The 21,033-nt window shown below is 40.9% G+C and overlaps 1 protein-coding gene and 1 long non-coding RNA gene across 2 annotated transcripts; both read left to right on the top strand.

Moving 5' to 3' along the window:
• The first annotated feature begins 11,990 nt into the window (after positions 1-11,990).
• LOC113079212 (uncharacterized) lies at positions 11,991-17,186 on the top strand. Its single transcript, XR_003281667.1, has 4 exons — positions 11,991-12,025; positions 15,830-16,024; positions 16,734-16,934; positions 17,050-17,186. It is a non-coding gene; the product is annotated as an uncharacterized LOC113079212 (long non-coding RNA).
• Positions 17,187-17,569: 383 nt separating this feature from the next.
• Positions 17,570-20,518, top strand: LOC113079211 (adhesion G protein-coupled receptor F5-like). Its single transcript, XM_026251430.1, has 6 exons — positions 17,570-17,696; positions 17,783-17,953; positions 18,311-19,654; positions 19,836-19,877; positions 20,077-20,136; positions 20,248-20,518. The coding sequence occupies exons 1-6, from the start codon at positions 17,646-17,648 to the stop codon at positions 20,314-20,316; spliced, it is 1,737 nt and encodes a 578-aa protein (XP_026107215.1). The 5' UTR covers positions 17,570-17,645; the 3' UTR covers positions 20,317-20,518.
• Positions 20,519-21,033: the final 515 nt, after the last annotated feature.

Genomic DNA, 21,033 nt, shown 5'->3' with positions numbered 1-21,033 from the left:
ATACCTTTAGATTTTAGAATAGGTATCATGACTAAAATATTTAAAAATGCTATTAAAATAATAATAATCTTAAATAATTTAATATAAATAATTTAAAAGCTTGTTAACCTTTTTCAACCATTTAGCATTAAACATTTTTAACGTTGTTTCATTAAAACAACTGACCTTATTTCAACCATATTTCAATGTTGAAAGTTGGTCATGTGCTGGAAGTTTTTCAACCGTTCATCTTTAAACATTGAATCAACGTTGTTTCAACGTTGAAACCACAACTGACCTTATTTCAGCCATATTTCAACGATGAAAGTTGGTCATGTGTTGGAAGTTTTTCAACCATTCAGCTTTAAAACGTTGAATCAATGTTGTATCAACGTTGAAACCACAACTGACCTTATTTCAACCATATTTCAACGTTGAAGGTCGGTCATGTGCCGGCTGGGAAGTAATGACCTCAAACGTATGGGGCGCTCTCTTCATTTTATCAAATGATCATAATCCAATCCTGCTACTAGCATTTTATTCAGACTAAAACCCCATTAATTCAAGTGAGAAAGCGTTTTGTGTGTGTGGCTTTTGCAGATCCTGTCATGCCAGTGACTGCTGCCTGCAATAGATGCATTTTGCAGCATTATGGTTAATGATTAATTGATCGTTAATTTAAATGACTATTGATCATGGAATTAAACGATTTTTACATCCCTAGAATGAACTGTGCTCCCATTGATATGATCCCTTCACCTTGTCCATTGCTCCCTACTCCCTGAGCAGGGGTTCACTTCACTTCAGAACATGGACTGGAATTGGGAACTGCAGATGTAGCTTATCGTATAGTAATGTTGTCTCTGGTTTTCTGGTCTGTGAGTATAAATGGATTCAGCGGCCGTGGTTTTTGACGGCGATTGCAGGGAGGGTGGGATGTTCACTTTCAGTGCTATCAGGCTAATGTTAGCATTTTCCAAGATCTCCTATTGTACCTTTTAAGTTTTTTGAATATCTGAACTGTCAGTTTATATTTGTCGTACATGATATAAAGTATGCTGTATAGATGGTATAAGACTGGACATTTAAATCTTATCAGCAGCCATGTTTTTATTATTTGTTTTATTTCAGATGTTAATGGATGTCTCATCTCATTGTCTGTGTGTGAGCCGAGGATCTGTAACAGTTACTTTGGAAACTATTCGTGCTCTTGTTGGGAAGGAAATAACGCTACAAATATAAATGAGACTATAAATAACAGTAACCTGTGCATAGGTGTGATTCATTCATTTGTATTATCATGTTTTCAGATATCAATTTTTTTTTCTTTTTCAATTAGATTTTTTTTGTAACTAGAACGTTATTGCCTGGTTTCACAGACAGGGTTTAGACTAAACCAGGATTAGGCCATAGTTCAATTAGGACATTTAAGTAATTTTTATGCCTTAGAAAAAACATCACTGGTGTGCATTTTGAGATAAAGTAAAGGCACTGATATACATGTGCTTCTGAATAATTAGAATATCGAGGAAAAGTTAATTTATTTCAGTTATTCTCCTCAAATTGTGAAACTTATGTATTAAATAAATTCAATGCACACTGAGTTTCACAATTTGAGTTGAATTATTGAAATAAATGAACTTTTCCTCAACATTCTAATTTATTGAGAAGCACCTATATTTTAAGTGAAAGTGATGTTACATACAGCCAAGTATGGTGACCCATACTCAGAATTCGTGCTCTGAATTTAACCCATCCAAAATGCACACACACAAACCGTGAACACTAGGCCACGACTTACAGATCACTCAGAGCAAGTTTCTTTCAATTGATACAGCTCAGACTTAGATTTTAGTCTGGGATTAGGCTTAAGCCTTGTCTGTGAAACCGGGAGCATATGTTTTTTAATGTTGAAATATTATTCTGAAATGGGTTATTTACTTTCCAGATTGTCAGATCAATCTATGTAGTCCAAATGCCAGCTGCACAAATCAGTTGGTAAATTACAGATGCTCATGTCTGGATGGATTCACTTCAACAAACTCAAATCTCACCATAAGCATCGAGCCATGCACAGGTATATTCTATATTCAGATATTTGTATAAGGTTTTGTATAAGTTTTGCTCACATGCCTGTTATTGTAAATTCACACACAAAGCATAAGTATAGATGAAATAGATATTACAAAAAGTAGCTTCAGAAAGATTTTTTTTTTTTCTTCTCTTTAAATTTAAAACTTTTGGGTGTGTGGTCCGAAATCTAACTGTTTTAATTACAATAGAAACTATGCATGCTCTTATTAGGAAGGATATAGCGCTAGTCAATTTTCATATCAAATTTAAAGTTAATTTCAAAGTCATGTCTGTTTTCTTCAATTCCAGCACCAACAGTATCAGCACCAACAACACCTCCAACAAGAAAAAATACAACAGCTACAGGTATGCCCAGTAAAACAAAATCTGAGATCCAGCACAACAACTTTGTGTGAAGATGCTGAAGATTAGTATTGAGAACTTTTCCTAAAAACATATCCATTCATTGCACACTTTAGTTTTTGCCACAAAGAGAGAGCTGAGGTTAGGATCTAAATGCAGCTGTCCTTTTATTAAATATTTCAGTGTTTGTTTCATGTATATAACACAAGAAGAAAACCCAAGCAACTCATGGGTCTGTTTATTGTACATTGCTTAATACATCTGAGATGATTTTTTTATTCCCAATAATTTTTTTTCGCTAGAAATTATCGTTTTCTTTTATTAAAATGATCAAATTATAATTTCTAGTGTTTGTTTATTCAACAATTTATGAGGTGCAGCTAACACAGAACAACATACACTGTTTGTGTGTATGGGGTGACATGGAGGAGACGAATTGTTGAATAATGTCATGTTCTTCGGAACAAAGTTTAAGATATTTTAGATTTAGTTTGAGAGCTTTCTTTCCCTCCATTGAAAGTGTGTGTACAGTACACTGTCCATGTTCAGAAAGGTAATAAAAGCATCTTCAAAGTAGTCCATGTGACATCAGAATTCGACATTGAAAATACATTTTGGTCCAAAAACAACAAAAATTACGACTTCATTCAGCATTGTCTTCTCTTCTAGGTCTGTTGTGAGCGAGACTGTGACTGTTGACGTACGACGCTGCTGACGTGTTTTCTTTGTTACTGAGCGCGACAGAAAACACATCAGCAGCGTCATACATCAGCGGAGTTGTGAACTCTCACAACAGACCCGGAAGAGAAGACAATGCTGAATAAAGTCGTAATTATTTTATTTTTGGGCCAAAATGTATTTTCGATTCTTCCAACAAATTCTAACGGACCCTCTGATGTCACATGGACTACTTTGATGTATCTTTGTATCTTTTAAAATAAATTTTCCTGGTTTAATAAGATAAGTCATGTCTGTTTTCTTCAATTCCAGCTCCAACAGTATCAGCACCAACAACACCTCCAACAAGAGAAAATACAACAGCTACAGGTATGCCCAGTAAAACAAAATCTGAGATACAGCACAACAACTTTGTGTGAAGATGCTGAAGATTAGTATTGAGAACTTTTCCTAAAACATATCCATTCATTGCACACTTTAGTTTTTGCCACAAAGAGATAGCTGAGGTTAGGATCTAAATGCAGCTGTCCTTTTATTAAATATTTCAGTGTTTGTTTCATGTATATAACACAAGAAGAAAACCCAAGCAACTCATGGGTCTGTTTATTGTACATTGCTTAATACATCTGAGATGATTTTTTTATTCCCAATAATTTTTTTTCGCTAGAAATTATCTTTTTTTTTTATTAAAATGATCAAATTATAATTTCTAGTGTTTGTTTATTCAACAATTTATGAGGTGCAGCTAACACAGAACAACATACACTGTTTGTGTGTATGGGGTGACATGGAGGAGACGAATTGTTGAATAATGTCATGTTCTTCGGAACAAAGTTTAAGATATTTTAGATTTAGTTTGAGAGCTTTCTTTCCCTCCATTGAAAGTGTGTGTACAGTACACTGTCCATGTTCAGAAAGGTAATAAAAGCATCTTCAAAGTAGTCCATGTGACATCAGAATTCGACATTGAAAATACATTTTGGTCCAAAAACAACAAAAATTACGACTTCATTCAGCATTGTCTTCTCTTCTAGGTCTGTTGTGAGCGAGACTGTGACTGTTGACGTACGACGCTGCTGACGTGTTTTCTTTGTTACTGGGCGCGACAGAAAACACATCAGCAGCGTCATACATCAGCAGAGTTGTGAACTCTCACAACAGACCCGGAAGAGAAGACAATGCTGAATAAAGTCGTAATTATTTTATTTTTGGGCCAAAATGTATTTTCGATTCTTCCAACAAATTCTAACAGACCCTCTGATGTCACATGGACTACTTTGATGTATCTTTGTATCTTTTAAAATAAATTTTCCTGGTTTAATAAGATAAGTCATGTCTGTTTTCTTCAATTCCAGCACCAACAGTATCACCACCAACAACACCTCCAACAAGAAAAAATACAACAGCTACAGGTATGCCCAGTAAAACAAAATCTGAGATACAGCACAACAACTTTGTGTGAAGATGCTGAAGATTAGTATTGAGAACTTTTCCTAAAACATATCCATTCATTGCACACTTTAGTTTTTGCCACAAAGAGATAGCTGAGGTTAGGATCTAAATGCAGCTGTCCTTTTATTAAATATTTCAGTGTTTGTTTCATGTATATAACACAAGAAGAAAACCCAAGCAACTCATGGGTCTGTTTATTGTACATTGCTTAATACATCTGAGATGATTTTTTATTCCCAATAATTTTTTTCGCTAGAAATTATCTTTTTTTTTTTATTAAAATGATCAAATTATAATTTCTAGTGTTTGTTTATTCAACAATTTATGAGGTGCAGCTAACACAGAACAACATACACTGTTTGTGTGTATGGGGTGACATGGAGGAGACGAATTGTTGAATAATGTCATGTTCTTCGGAACAAAGTTTAAGATATTTTAGATTTAGTTTGAGAGCTTTCTTTCCCTCCATTGAAAGTGTGTGTACAGTACACTGTCCATGTTCAGAAAGGTAATAAAAGCATCTTCAAAGTAGTCCATGTGACATCAGAATTCGACATTGAAAATACATTTTGGTCCAAAAACAACAAAAATTACGACTTCATTCAGCATTGTCTTCTCTTCTAGGTCTGTTGTGAGCGAGACTGTGACTGTTGACGTACGACGCTGCTGACGTGTTTTCTTTGTTACTGGGCGCGACAGAAAACACATCAGCAGCGTCATACATCAGCAGAGTTGTGAACTCTCACAACAGACCCGGAAGAGAAGACAATGCTGAATAAAGTCGTAATTATTTTATTTTTGGGCCAAAATGTATTTTCGATTCTTCCAACAAATTCTAACAGACCCTCTGATGTCACATGGACTACTTTGATGTATCTTTGTATCTTTTAAAATAAATTTTCCTGGTTTAATAAGATACACTTGTAAGAACGTGTCAGTAGACAGATTTTCAGTATCACCTTTACTTAAAATGATACCATCTAACCATTATATAAGCTTGACATTATATAAGCCTGCTCCCAAGCAGATCTGAGCTTAAGGACCTGTTGCTATGACAGCAATTTTGGAATGAGCTTCAAAGAGCAATCCTGGATCAAGTAAAATCACCAACAATAAAGTCCTTCTAACCGAGTAGACCCCACTCCTATCCCCTCAACACACAGGCAAACAATCTAACTTAACAAGACAGAGGTGAACTGAATGGTACGTTATAGAAACCGTAGCAACAAAAACAGGAACTATACCAGAAATGTACACACAAAAAAATGATGTGCAGTGTCAATATAAGTCTGTGTGCAACTAAACCATAACAATATTTTGTCAGTGACAATACATTTCCCATTTTGTCATAAATCATATCAGTTTTTAGTTAATAGATTCAAGACATAAAATACTTAAAATAATGTATTGTTTTGCTTGTTTGATAAAACAAATTTATAGTTCTATAATCCCTTAGCTATTAACTGTTTGATTTAATATTTTTATTTCATATTCATATTTTTATTGTACTGATATTTTTTATTTCAACAGTGTCAAGAACGTCTCGGTTACGTATGGTAACCCTCGTTCCCTGAAGGAGGGAACGGAGACGCCACGTCGAGGACCGACAAATATGGGATATCGCTTCGATAGACCAATCTACTTCGAGTGTAAACTAAACGAGCCAATGCACATTGGCATGCAATTATTGCATCCAGCTGCCGCTGATCACTGCGTGAGTATAAGAGGGCAGCAGGTGCAATGCATACCAGTTTTTCGCTGAGGAGCCGAGCCGGGAACCCGGCAGCTCAGCGGCGGTACAGCAACCATGGCGACGGGACGTGGCGTCTCCGTTCCCTCCTTCAGGGAACGAGGGTTACCATACGTAACCGAGACGTTCCCTTTCAGTCGGTCACTCTCGACGCCACGTCGAGGACCGACGAATATGGGATCCCTATCAAAGCGCCATGGGTGCTGCCCCTTCCAGTGCCCTGTGCGAGCCGCCTGCGCCCCTATTAGGTGTAGGCCGGGGCTCAGAACAAGTAGCTCCACTCACCATTGTCAAAGCACTACCTCACTGGGTGAGATTGGATAACACTGGGAAAACGTACCCGGTCCGCTTGGAGCCGGGACGCTGCGGAAGCCCCATCCTTCCCGAAGGAGGTCTCGGAGGCAAATACACATATAGCATCCGTTTAGGAGTATACGGAGAAATTTGAGGTGATTAAAACCCTCTTGGGAAGGCAGAAGTCTGCCGGGGAAACACGGGCTCTAAGGCTATACCGTGGACTATACAAATACGAGTACCGCTTAGGTCTCAATATGGAGCCCAGCCTTCCATGGTTCTCACGGATTCATCATGAAGGCCTGGCGCCGGACGTTCCGCCGCGTCCAGCTGCCTAGGGTGATGGAGGATCTCAACAGGGTCTACAGTTCGGACACTCTGGAGCAGTTTTAGCAAGCCGACACTAACCGGGGCCTCTCAGTGCCACTACCCATTTGAGGTGAGAACACAGGAGGATACCGCTCTACACGAAGGCTATAGAACCTAGCGAACGTGTTAGGGGTCGCCCAGCCCGCAGCTCTACAAATATCTGTCATCGAGGCGCCACGAGCCAGCGCCCAGGAGGATGCAACACTTCTAGTTGAGTGAGCTCGCAACCTGAACGGGCAGGGCACATCCTGAGCCTGATAAGCCAGGGTTATGGCATCCACAATCCAGTGGGCCATCCTCTGCTTAGAGACGGCATTCCCCTTCTGCCGGCCTCCGTAACAGAAGCTTTGCGTCGGGTCCACGTAGCACCTTAATGCTCGAACAGGACAAAGCAAAGGCAGGGCTGGGTCTGCCTCCTCCAGGGGCAGCGCTTGCAGGTTCACCACTTGGTCTTTGAAGGGTGTAGTGGGAACCTTTGGCACGTAGCCAGGCCGGGGCCTCAGGATTACCTGGGAGTCAGCCGGCCCGAACTCTAGGCACGAATCGTCGACCAAAAATGCATGCAGGTCCCCTACCCTCTTGATGGAGGCCAGTGCAAGCAGGAGCACAGTTTTCAATGAAAGAAACTTTAGCTCAACTGAATGCAAAGGCTCGAATGGGCCCTGCTGTAGTGATTTAAGCACTAGAGACAGGTCCCAAGAGGGTATACAGGGGGGCCGGGATGGATTTAACCTCCTGGCCCCTCTAAGGAACCTGATGATGAGGTCATGCTTACCCAAAGACTTCCCATTCACAGGGTCATGGTACGCAGCAATAGCAGCAACCTGGACTTTGAGGGTGGAGGGAGACAGCCTTCGCTCCAACCCTTGCTGCAGAAAGGATAGCACGACCGCAATCGGGCATCTTCGGGGGTCTTCTCGGCGAGAAGAACACCACTCAACGAACAGGTTCCACTTCAAGGCATAGGCGTGTCTCGTAGACGGTGCTCTTGCCGAAGTGATGGTGTTAGCTACCTCTTGGGGTAAGTCACCCAGAACCTCCGCGTCCCGTCCAGGGACCAAACATGGAGTTTCCAAAGGTCTGGACGTGGGTGCCAAATGGTGCCCCATCTCTGAGTCAGTAAATCCCTCCTCAGAGGAACTGGCCAAGGAGGGGCTGTCGAGAGGAGCACTAGTTTGGGGAACTAGGTCCGAGTAGGCCAATATGGCACTACTAGCAAGACTTGCTCCTCGTCCTCCCGGACTTTGCACAATGTCTGTGCGAGAAGGCTCACTGGGGGAAACGCATACTTGCGTAGGCCCCGCAGCCAGCTGTGTGCCAGTGCGTCCGTGCCGAGAGTTCTCTCGGTCAGGGAGTAGAAAACCTGGCAGTGAGAGGTCTCTGGAGCAGCAAACAGGTCTACCTGAGCGGCTCTGAACCGCCTCCAAATCAGCTGGACCGTCAGGGGATGGAGTCGCCATTCTCCCGGGAGCATTGCTCAAGACAGCTCGTCGGCTGTACGACTGAGCAGGCCTGGAATGTGAACGGCACGAAGTGACCTCAGAACCTTCTGACTCCAAAGGAGGAGGTGGCGGGCGAGTTGCGAGATGCGACGAGAGCGCAGACCACCTTGGCGGTTGATGTACGCAACAGTCGCAGTGTTGTCCAATCGGACCAGCACAGGCTTGCCTCGTAAGAGACCTTTGAGACGGTTCAAGGCAAGGTGCGTTGCTAACAACTCTAGGCAATTGATGTGCCACTGCAGCTGCAGGCCCGTCCAAACCCCTGAGACTGCATGCCCGTTGTATGTGGCCCCCCAGGCGGTGGTGGAGGCATGCATGTAAACCACAGCATGCCTGGAGATCTGCTCTAGGGGCACCCCTGCCCATAGGAACGCAAGATCTGACCACGGAGTGAGGGTTTGGCGACAGGCCGGTGTAACTTGGACCCGGTGAGTGCCGCGCTTCCACGCCCACCTCGGGACTCGGCCATAAAAGCCAGTGCTGGAGCGGTCTCATATGTAATAGGCCGAGCGGTGTAAGTGCCGCTGTGGCCACCATATGCCCCAGGAGCCTCTGAGAGAGTTTCAGTGGGACCGCTGTCCTGCTCTTGAACGTATTCAAGCAGGCTAGCACCGACCGCGCACGTTCCTCTGTGAGGCGTGCTGTCTGTTCGACCGAATCCAACTCCATACCGAGAAAAGAGATCCTCTGCAATGGTGAGAGTTTGCTCTTTTCCCAGCTGACCTGAAGGCCCAACAGGCTCAGGTGCCGGAGCACCACATCCCTGTGCTCGCACAACTGATCTCGAGACTGTGCTAGTATCAGCCAATTGAGAATGCGAACACTCTGCTCTCTGAGAGGAACGAGAGCTGCCTCCGTGACTTTCGTGCAGACACAGGGAGACTGGGACAGCCGGAAGGGCAGGACCTTGTACTGATATGCTAGTCCTTCGAACGCAAACCGCAGAAAAGGTCTGTGGCGCGGAAGTATGGACACATGAAAGTACACGTCCTTCAGGTCGATCGCTGCAAACCAATCTTGGGGACGGACGCACCTGAAAATGCGTTTCTGTGTCAACATTTTGAACTGTAGCCGATGGAGGGCCCGATTCAAAACTTGCAGATCCAAGATCGGTCGTAACCCACCGCTTTTCTTGGGTACAATGAGGTACGGGCTGTAAAGCCCCATCCTCATATCGGCTGGAGGGACCGGCTCTATCGCGGCCTTCGCCAGTAGGACTGCGATCTCTTTCCGCAAGACAGGGGCATTGGACGCTTCCACTGTAGTGAAGCGGACTCCGCAGAGCTTGGGGGGAAGCCGGGCGATCTGAATCGCATAGCCGAGGCTGATGGTTCGCAGAAGCCAGCGAGACAGGCTGGGTAGCGCTGACCAGGCGCCTAAGAACCGTACAAGCGGGACCAGCGGAACCACAGCCGTACCCACAGTGGGGCAGCGAGGTGGAACACAGGGACCCAACTCGGGCAGCTTGTGAGCAGGCCGGAGAGTGGTGCGAGTGTGGGGTGCAGGGCTCACCTGGTTCCACGGGTTGGCAGAGGGTGCGTGAGTAGGGCCTTTGTTGACGCTCTCGAACTGCCCGCAGCTGCCATCTGGCGAAGGAGGAGGATGAGTGAGGTCCGGTGCTTGGCTACGCTCCTTGAAGAGGGCCCAGCGCGTTCCGTGCGTTGCTCCACTGGATCGGAGGTGCTAGAGGAGTGGTGGTCCCCAGAGGGTTGGTTCCCTGCGGGGTTTGCCACCACTGTGACCCTCAAACCACTCGCGCTTCTGCCGGAAGTGGTTCTCGTCTGTCGGCCGCCAGAACGAGCCCCAGATCGCGGCCGCGGCAACGGGACTCCGCCCCCTGAAGGTAGCGGAGCCTGGTTTGCAGCTCCGAGATGGTCATATTCCCGCAGTGAGAACATGACTCATCCACGAAAGCCACCTCAGCGTGCTCGACAGACACGTGAGGCAGCGATCGTGACCATCACCCGATGCCAGGTAACGACCGCACCCAGAAACGCACGGGTGAAACGGCATCCTTATAAGGACGATCCGTCGTCTTTACAAAGACGCACCCGTGAAGCTCTTTTAGAGAAATTTGCTCTTTAGGAAATGCTCTTTTAGTGCTGAGGCGCACAGGGGAATTGGCCGCTTGCAACACGACAGGGGTAGTGCAACCTGAAGTGTGCAAATCCACTCGACACAGGAACGACCGCCGCTGAAGCGCCGTCTCGCCAACACACGAAGCTTCCGAGAGCGTGCTGAACTCGTAGTTCACAGCAGACACAGTTGAGCAGAGCGATACTAACGCTCGGCTCCGAAGCGAAAAGCTGGTATGCATTGCACCTGCTGCCCTCTTATACTCACGCAGTGATCAGCGGCAGCTGGATGCAATAATTGCATGCCAATGTGCATTGGCTCGTTTAGTTTACACTCGAAGTAGATTGGTCTATCGAAGCGATATCCCATATTCGTCGTCCTCGACGTGGCGTCGAGAGTGACCGACTGAAAGGGAACAGGACGGACAGATACCGTGAATCTAAATCTTAATGTTTCACAAAAATATTTGACTGAATTAAGATATTTTGTGTTAGTAGGGGTACAAAAATGATACACAATGCATGTCAAAATATAATATTATTTTTTTATTCATTGTATTATGATGAGATAACTTGAGGGGCACCAGTGTTCATCTAATGCATCCTCATAACTGGATCTTATCCATATATTTGAATTTGCATTAGTATAATTTTAAGGACTGAGGATTGTTGTTCAAACCTGTTTGATACAATGTGCATAAATGTAGACTTGTTTTACAGTTATTGGAATGCAAATGAAAATAGCACAGACTTTTGACTTAAGTCTTGCTGATCCTAATAGCAACAGTTACATTGATTTACATGGACGAATTGGGTCAACAGTGAGTATTTTGTCTTTCAAAGTTAGTGAAAAAAGTTTATTTTTTATTTAGTTGATAAATATAGTTGATTTGTGAATACTATAAATAAAACTTTGAATATTGCTTGAACATAACTTGGAAAACATACTTGTTTTTGTTTTTAACGATTTCTTTTTCATAAATAAAGGTTTTTATTTTTCTGTAACATCCATTTAACAGTCAGAAGCTGTTCAAATATAGTATACTTTAATAATAACCTCTTTGCAAAGCCTTTGTAAAGCCTTAGAAGAGACTTGATCGACATACACTCTTAACATAGTGATGTCATATTATAACAACTTAATTTAATTTTTATTACTGTAAAAATGTTAAGCATACATTGGGTACTTTTTGCTTGTTACAGATTAATGGCAAGTTATTCTAATAATTTAAGTGGCTACAATATTGGTTCTACAAAAGTCTCTCGCTTCAGGTATGATATACCATTTAAATTTTTACTTTTTTCTTTTTTTACACAGAGTTCTCATTATTTACTGCTTTTTCATCTCCATAGGCCTGGTAGTGTTATAGCAGACTACACAATAAATGCAACATCCTATAGCCTTGATTTTGGAGCAGCAAACACACAGGTTTCTGACTCTCTAAGGGCACAAGGAATCATTTTAGCTGAGGATGCTTTTGCTCAAAGTGGTAAGTGCATAATCTAATACTTCATATTTCTTTACAAGTCAAGTCACCTTAATTTATATAGCGCTTTAAACAAAAAGATTGCGTCAAAGCAACTGAACAACAATAATTAGGAAAACAGTGTGTCAATAATGGAAAATGACATCATCTCAGTTTAGTTTAAATAGTATCTGTGCAATCATTTGCAATCAAGTCAATGATATCGCTGTAATTAAATTGATCGCAATTAAGCAAGCGAGAGGCGACAGCGGCAAGGAACCAAAACTCCATCATTGACAGAATGGAGAAAAAACCTTGGGAGAAACCAGGCTCAGTCGGGGGACCAGTTCTCCTCTGACCAGACGAAACCAGTAGTTCAATTCCAGGCTGCAGCAAAGTCAGATTGTGCAGAAGAATCATCTGTTTCCTGTGGTCTTGTCCTGGTGGTCCTCTGAGACAAGGTCTTTACAGGGGATCTGTATCTGGGGCTCTAGTTGTCCTGGTCTCCGCTGTCTTTCAGGGCAGTAGAGGTCCTTTCTAGGTGCCGATCCACCGTCTGATCTGGATACGTACTGGATCCGGGTGACTGCAGTGACACTCTGATCTGGATCTGGTGGCTGCAGGGACCTCGGAATAAGAGATAAACAAACTGATATTAGCGTAGATGCCATTCTTCTAATGATGTAGAAAGTACATAGGGTGTTATGGGAAGTGTTCCCGGTTCCGGTTTACCTAATTAATGCATCTTAAAAATACTTTAACGGATTTGGATATTAGAAGCATATTAGTGTGTTATGTGTAAACCAGGTTAAAGAGATGGGTCTTTAATCTAGATTTAAACTGCAAGAGTATGTTTGCCTCCCGAATAATGTTATGTAGGTTATTCCAGATTTTAGCCGCCAAATAGGAAAAGGATCTGCCTGAGTTTTGAGAATGCAGCGGACGTGGAGGATTATAATGTAACAAGAGCTCATTCAAATACTGAGGTGCTAAACCATTCAGGGCTTTATAAGTAATAAGCAAGATTTTAATAACGATGCGATGTTTGATAGGGAGCCAGTGCAGTGTTGACAGGACCGGGCTAATATGGTCATACTTCCTGGTTCTAGTAAGAACTCTTGCTGCTGCATTTTGGACTAACTGGAATTTGTTTACCAAGCATGCAGAACAACCACCCAATAAAGCATTACAATAATCTAACCTTGAGGTCATAAATGCATGGATTAACATTTCTGCATTTGACACTGAGAGCATAGGCCGTAATTTAGATACATTTTTGAGATGGAAAAATACAAATGCTAGAAACATGGCTTTCTAAGGAAAGATTACTATCAAATAGCACACCTAGGTTCCTAACCGATGACGAAGAATTGACAGAGCAGAGTCTGCTCATTATACCATGGTGCCAGGCTGTTTTCCTTAACCTTCCTTAAGCCTAAAGGAGCAACTGTATTTAAAATGCTAGAAAAAAGAGAGTCCATAGTTTCTATTACATCATCAAGTTGTCCTGAGGTTTTGGATATGCCAAGGAATTCAGATACATCAGGTAGATTATAGGTCCTTCTCAAAAAATTAGCATATTGTGATAAAGTTCATTATTTTCCATAATGTAATGATAAAAATTAAACTTTCATATATTTTAGATTCATTGCACACCAACTGAAATATTTCAGGTCTTTTATGGTTTTAATACTGATGATTTTGGCTTACAGCTCATGGAAACCCCAAATTCCTATCTCAAAAAATTTGCATATCATGAAAAGGTTCTCTAAACGAGCTATTAACCTAATCATCTGAATCAACTAATTAACTCTAAACACCTGCAAAAGATTCATGAGGCTTTTAAAAACTCCCAGCCTGGTTCATTACTCAAAACCGCAATCATGGGTAAGACTACCGACCTGACTGCTGTCCAGAAGGCCATCATTGACACCCTCAAGCGAGAGGGTAAGACACAGAAAGAAATTTCTTAACGAATAGGCTGTTCCCAGAGTGCTGTATCAAGGTACCTCAGTGGGAAGTCTGTGGGAAGGAAAAAGTGTGGCAAAAAATGCTGCATAACGAGAAGAGGTGACCGGACGCTGAGGAAGATTGTGGAGAAGGACCGATTCCAGACCTTGGGGGACCTGCGGAAGCAGTGGACTGAGTCTGGAGTAGAAACATCCAGAGCCACCGTGCACAGGCGTGTGCAGGAAATGGGCTACAGAGAAGCAGCACTGGACTGTTGCTCAGTGGTCCAAAGTACTTTTTTCGGATGAAAGCAAATTTTGCATGTCATTCGGAAATCAAGGTGCCAGAGTCTGGAGGAAGACGGGGGAGAAGGAAATGCCAAAATGCCTTAAGTCCAGTGTCAAGTACCCACAGTCAGTGATGGTCTGGGGTGCCATGTCAGCTGCTGGTGTTGGTCCACTGTGTTTTATCAAGGGCAGGGTCAATGCAGCTAGTTATCAGGAGATTTTGGAGCACTTCATGCTTCCTTCTGCTGAAAAGCTTTATGGAGATGAAGATTTCATTTTTCAGCACGACCTGGCACCTGCTCACAGTGCCAAAACCACTGGTAAATGGTTTACTGACCATGGTATTACTGTGCTCAATTGGCCTGCTAACTCTCCTGACCTGAACCCCATAGAGAATCTGTGGGATATTGTGAAGAGAAAGTTGAGAGACGCAAGACCCAACACTCTGGATGAGCTTAAGGCCGCTATCGAAGCATCCTGGGCCTCCATAACACCACAACAGTGCCACAGGCTGATTGCCTCCATGCCACGCCGCATTGAAGCAGTCATTTCTGCAAAAGGATTCCCGACCAAGTATTGAGTGCATAACTGAACATAATTATTTGAAGGTTGACTTTTTATATATATATATATATATATATATATATATATATTAAAAACACTTTTCTTTTATTGGTCGGATGAAATATGCTAATTTTTTGAGATACGAATTGCTGGATATAGCTGTATGCCAAAATCATCAGTATTAAAACAATAAAAGACCTGAAATATTTCAGTTGGTGTGCAATGAATCAATTTAATTTTTATCATTACATTATGGAAAATAATGAACTTTATCACAATATGCTAATTTTTTAGAAGGACCTGTATGTCATTAGTCCGGACCCGGTGTTCCTCCCTCTCACCACCAGAGGGCGCCACTTCCCCATCTCCCGGACTCATTCACCGTTACACTATACACCTGGTTCACTCGGTACACCTGTTGCATCCACTCACTCACTTAGACACACACAGCTGTTCCCCATTTGTTCACGAACATATATTCTCCTCACTCCCACCACTCTGCCTGCCTGGATTAATTGTACTTGTAAATGTTGATCGTGATTTCTATAGTGTGCCTCGAGATATGCATGTTTGTGGTTTGCCAGTGATCGTGTTTGAGCCCGTTTTGTTTTGCCTGGCCTTGTTGGCCTTTTTGTTTCATTCTGATTAAAGTAAATTCTTCCCTGCATCTGGACCCTGACCTTGTTCTTTCCTCGGCGCTGTCTCTACTGCGCCGTGACAGATACTTTCAAAGCAGTCTTTTGTGATAGAAGTGATAGTTCTACCACACTTGTAACAATAAGTAGATCTTACAGTTTTAGCTATATGAAGTTTTCACAAAACTAAATAATGATCTGAGATATCATCACTTAGCTGCATAATTTCAACACTATCAACATCAATTCCATGTGACAATATAGAGTTTGATTTCAACAATGAGTAGGTCCTGAGACGTGTTGTCTAGTCCCATTATATCATATATTTTTTTTTTATTGTTTCGGTTTTGTTTGTTGTTGGGTGATATGAGTTGTATGGTTTCTAATTACAGATCAAACAGTTTTCACAACAGATCAGTCATATCCTCTGCAAAAGGTAGACCTGAACTGCATACAGCCAGACTTTGCAAAAGGACCAATAAAATGGACAGTGGATAACAAAGATCCTGCTCTAGACAACACAAGATACCTACTCTCAAACAACAACAGAACTCTCACTGTGATAAACGCTAGTGAGGGTGACAGTGGTGAGTGACATGGATTTATTTTTTGCCTGTGACAAAGTGCCAGATTGCTGTTTGGAGTCTGGTTTTAAAGGGTACATTGGATGGCAAATTCACTTTTACATGGTATTCGCTTGCAAGTGTGTCTCAGCAGTGTGTGGATACAACCACCCCACAATGATAAAAGTCTGTTCAACCCCCCAAAAACTAAACATAATCATCAAACCGTTTAGATTTTTGAGTGGTATGACGTTTTTCATGGTAATGCACCACCAAATAAACAAAAAAGGGGCGAGGGGTGGAGTGAACGGTAGCTTATTATCATTTAAAGTGACATGCACGGAAATGGGTCGTGTGAACAGAGCTGTTTTTGACAGGGTAAAAGGGATGTTGTTTTCCACGACCATTGAGGAATTTTAACCAAATTATGTCACAGACATTTCGTGAAAACCCTAAGAGTCATAACTACTGGTGAAAAATGGCCATCCGATGACCCCTTACTGATATAAAACTGTGCGACAGTTTAATTTAGGTATATTAGCACTGCCCTAGGATAGGATTATGCTAAATATTCTTTACTAGGAGACAATATGTGGCATAGATGTTGCTGCCATATCAATATTAATTTTGAATTATGAAATCAATTAACCAGTCAAAATTAAAGTGCTAATATCATGAACTTCCACTATATTAATAATAATAAATTTGTTTATTGTTTTCCCCCAACATGCAGGTCAATATTCATGCATCACACAAAGGAATACAATACCATACATTCAGTGGCAAAATATCATTATTAACCAACGCCCCAGTATTATCGTGGGTGATAATTACCGTGTTTTTCCATGTGATGGCAGCAGTTTTCAACTGAAATGTTCTGTTGATGTTGGCTTCAATCTTGAGTGGGTTCTGGATGGAACAGTAAAGATTTCAGGTTGTACATATAAATCACTGGTGCAGTTTTAGACAAGTTAATGAGTACTTTCAGTTAAAATTTCCACATTATTATACGTTTCTGACTAAATGCATTTCTCTTTTTACACAATCAGGATCTGACAGTATCACATTAAACTATACTACTCGGAGTGGAAATTGTACAGATCAAACCTTTACCTTTACTTGTCGTCTCAAGGATCTGCCACAACTACAGAATTACAGTTATAGCTATAGCAGCGTCACAGTAAAGACAAGCCCAGAACGTGAGCAGTTTCTCATTGTTTTCAGCAATAAAAAAGTTTTTTACTGTTTACTTTTTACTGTACGATTTCATGATCCTTACCGTCTAGCAGACTTTTCTTTGGACCGTATCACACCTGATTATCTGGTGTTGACTGCACTTGTCATATTGTTTTGTCATTTGACCCTAATTATTTCTGATCCTCCTGCATACTGTGCAAGTAGCTTGCAGGGGTACTATCAAGTCCCACAATTTATAAAGTGTAATGTGATGTTCTGTTCTGAGAAAAAATGTGGTGAAATTGTTGAATATCCACCTGACTTGCAATCAAATACTTCTCCAGAATTTGACTGTCAAAATGAAGAGCTTGGTGCTGGAAAAGCAAATAATGAGAAGACAGGAGTCTGTGGAAAAGGCTTCAAAGGCACCATAACTTACAAATGTGAATCACGGGTATGGAAATCAGTAATGGACAACTGTATATATGATTATATCGACAACCTGAAAAACCAACTTGAGGTAATCTATTGACCATGTATTTATCTACAATTATCTGGCCATTTTAAAGGTTTCTATCATTTATATATTTGTACTTTTCAATTTAGTCTTTGCGTGTGGAGGAGATCCCAGGGTTTATGGCTAACCTCAGTTCTGTCACAGAACAGAATGGCATTGATATAATACAGTCTGCTGCTACCGTCAAAGCAATTGTCGACATTCTTTTTAAAATAGCCAACTTCCCACAAGCTACTTCCTTCAATAGTACAGTTATGGGGGTATGTATAGTCACATTTAAGCTTTTATGTGATATTTAATGTGTAGACATTTTATGTTGCTTGTATTGAAGTGAATTTAGATAATGAACATAATGTCTAATTAAGATAAGAACCAGTGTTGATTCAGTGTACATAATTGTGTTGTGCAATAGCCATTCTAATCAATATTATAATATCTTATATTACTATCAGGATTTATATATGTGGCAGATCATATTTATATCATATTATTAGGATATAATATCTTATATCTTGTGTCTCAATTAGATTATCCAAATATCTTTATATATTAATGATTTCTACATTTGATGGGCTAAATTTTATAATATAAAGCATCATTTTATATTTAATTTCCAGAGTTTCCTAAACACAGTGGACGTTATTGTATCAGTTAATGTCAGTAATACATGGAGCAAACTGAACAAAGGCAACAACACAGGAGACACCAGCATTAAACTTCTGAGTGCTATTGAGAATATAAGTGACCGTCTCACAGATGAATTTGCGTTTAATAAAACATCCATTCAGCTGAATAGAACTACATTTAACAACTCATTCACTTTAACCTCAGCACTGCCAAACTCAACAACAGAGATTGTATTACCACTGGTTCCTCATGAGACTACCATTACCATCATAATCTTCACAACTCTTGACAAAGTCCTACCTTCTCAAGGTACTAATGACAGCAGGAAATCAGATGTGCGCATCAATGGAGATGTGGTTGTTGTTAAGGTTAATGAGACTCTCAACAATATTTCTTTGACATTTGACATTACTGATCAGTCTTTGGGAAATCCTCAGTGTGTCTTTTGGAACTTCAATCTCAACACATGGGATTCCACTGGATGTAAAGTAAAGCGGAACAGCACTGGTAACATTACATGTGAATGTAACCACACAACCTCCTTTTCAATCCTAATGTCACCATTTAACATTGATCCCAATTATCGCACAGCCTTAGCCTATATAACTTACATTGGCGTAGCTATTTCGATGGCCAGCTTGATTATTTGTCTGATTATTGAGGCTATTGTATGGAAGTCAGTAAGAAGAAATGACACGTCCTACATGCGGCACGTCTCCATAGTCAACATTGCCGTGTCCCTGCTGATCGCAAACATCTGTTTTATCATTGGAGCTGCGATCGCAGAACAAGAACAGCCAACCTCAGTGGGTCGCTGCAGTCCAGTGGTTTTCTTCATGCACTTTTTTTACTTGGCTCTTTTCTTCTGGATGTTAATGTCAGCGCTGTTGCTCTTTTATCGTACAGTTATGGTCTTGTCTCAAATGTCAAGGGCCAAAATGATGGTCATTGCCTTCATGTCCGGTTATGGTGCACCTTTGCTCATAGCGGTTATTACTGTAGCATCAACAGCTGGACCTCAAAATTATATTTCCAAACAAAATGCATGCTGGCTGAACTGGAACGAATCAAAGGCCCTGCTGGCATTTGTGATTCCAGCTCTCACTATTGTAGCCATAAACCTTGTGGTTTTGATTGTGGTTCTGTACAAGATGTTGAGCAGAGGAGTTGGTGCCGAAACTCAACCTGCTGAGAAACATGCCCTGGTGGTCATTGCCAGGTGTGTGGCCATTTTGACTCCTATTTTTGGTCTAACATGGGGATTTGGCATTGGAACCATGGTGTCACAAGATTTAGGCATTCATGTGGTGTTTGCACTCCTCAACTCACTGCAGGTACAGTCTCACTTTCTTTCTCACTAATATCAAATTCATAGTAAGGTTAAATGTGTTTTTTTTTTTTTGTTTTTTTTTTTTGCATTTCTTTCATGCTGCACATTGATTTATTATAAATGTCCATGTTTCTAATTAAACTTGAATCACTTTGAATCATACCTTGTAAAACTTCCTTTAATAGGGATTCTTTATCTTGGTGTTCGGAACGCTTTTAGACAGCAAGGTATGAGTTTCCTTCTGTTGCTTTACAAAAAGCTTAAGTAAAGTTACTTAATGTTGTAGTCTTTCAAAATTAGGAAATTTGTTTAACGCTGTATTACGTGAGTTACAAATCAGAATCAAGTATCTCATATATGTGCTATAAGCAGACATTTGAGAGATTTATGCATTTCTTGATATTAAGAAGATATCTTTGATTACAGGTTCGTGAGTCACTACCAGGAAAACAGTTGCTACAGAAATTTACTTCCAACAGTACCAATGTAAATGCCATTCTAAAAAAGTGCACACTTATATATGTGTTCAGCTTCTAACCATTGCTAAATATTTTTATATTGACTCATTGATTTATTTTGGCTGATATCTCCTTACAGACCACCAATGCAGGAACATCATCCACATTTGCCACTGACATTCCAAGGAAGGGAAGAAGGAGTAAGTAGATGGGATACAATCTAAATTGTAGTGTTTATTAACACATTTTCAATAAAATTGGTAAATTTGCTAAATTAATGAATGTAAAAACATGAGTAACATACGTCTATAACTATTTGCAGATGTGTACAATATGTCTGAAGCCAACAATACAGCAGTTACTGACGGCACCAATGGCTCAAATACTGTTAATAACATGTAAATACAGTAGTTTTCTTTTACTGTTTTAGGGGAGGAAATGTTTCTTTGTTCTGAGATGATTAGTCTAAAAATAAGGTATCTAAATAACTTTTTACACGATTTTGTAATAGACTGTTAATGCAGTAATGTCTTTTATCTATACTTGAAAAATTACTTTTTCTTTGTATGTCAAGTTGACTTGTTTTATATCAGATATTTTAAATGTGTAAGGCGTTGGTTTCCTGTTGGTTTAATTACATCCTGGTATTTTTTTTTTTTTTTTTTTGCTCAGTCACGATAAATTCCAGTGTTTCTTACCAAACAATTACTACTATTATAACCGATAATCACTAATAATGAAATGTTTCTTCATATTGTATTTAAATAGTCTTGAGCCATTTATTTTATAATAATAAAGGCTAGTTCAAATGTTTCTCCTTGCCTTAATTGAACAGAACAGTTTAAGTAAGGGTAGTAATGTGTTATTCAGCAGAGATCCGAGGCTGGAACCTCAAGGTAGGTACAGTTGAGCTGGGGTGTAGAAG

The sequence above is a fragment of the Carassius auratus genome, unplaced genomic scaffold, assembly GCF_003368295.1.
Source record: "Carassius auratus strain Wakin unplaced genomic scaffold, ASM336829v1 scaf_tig00027330, whole genome shotgun sequence".
NCBI lineage: Eukaryota > Metazoa > Chordata > Actinopteri > Cypriniformes > Cyprinidae > Carassius > Carassius auratus.
The sequence above is the reverse complement of the archived record's forward strand: the minus strand, read 5'-3'. Positions and strand labels throughout refer to the sequence as shown.

Excerpts from the sequence above, each read along its gene's own strand:
- LOC113079211 (XM_026251430.1), top strand. The coding sequence starts at position 17,646 with ATGGACAACTGTATATATGATTATATCGACAACCTGAAAAACCAACTT. Across the intron at positions 17,697-17,782 it reads ACCTGAAAAACCAACTTGAG|TCTTTGCGTGTGGAGGAGAT; the intron begins GTAATCTATTGA and ends TTTTCAATTTAG. Across the intron at positions 17,954-18,310 it reads TCAATAGTACAGTTATGGGG|AGTTTCCTAAACACAGTGGA; the intron begins GTATGTATAGTC and ends TTTAATTTCCAG.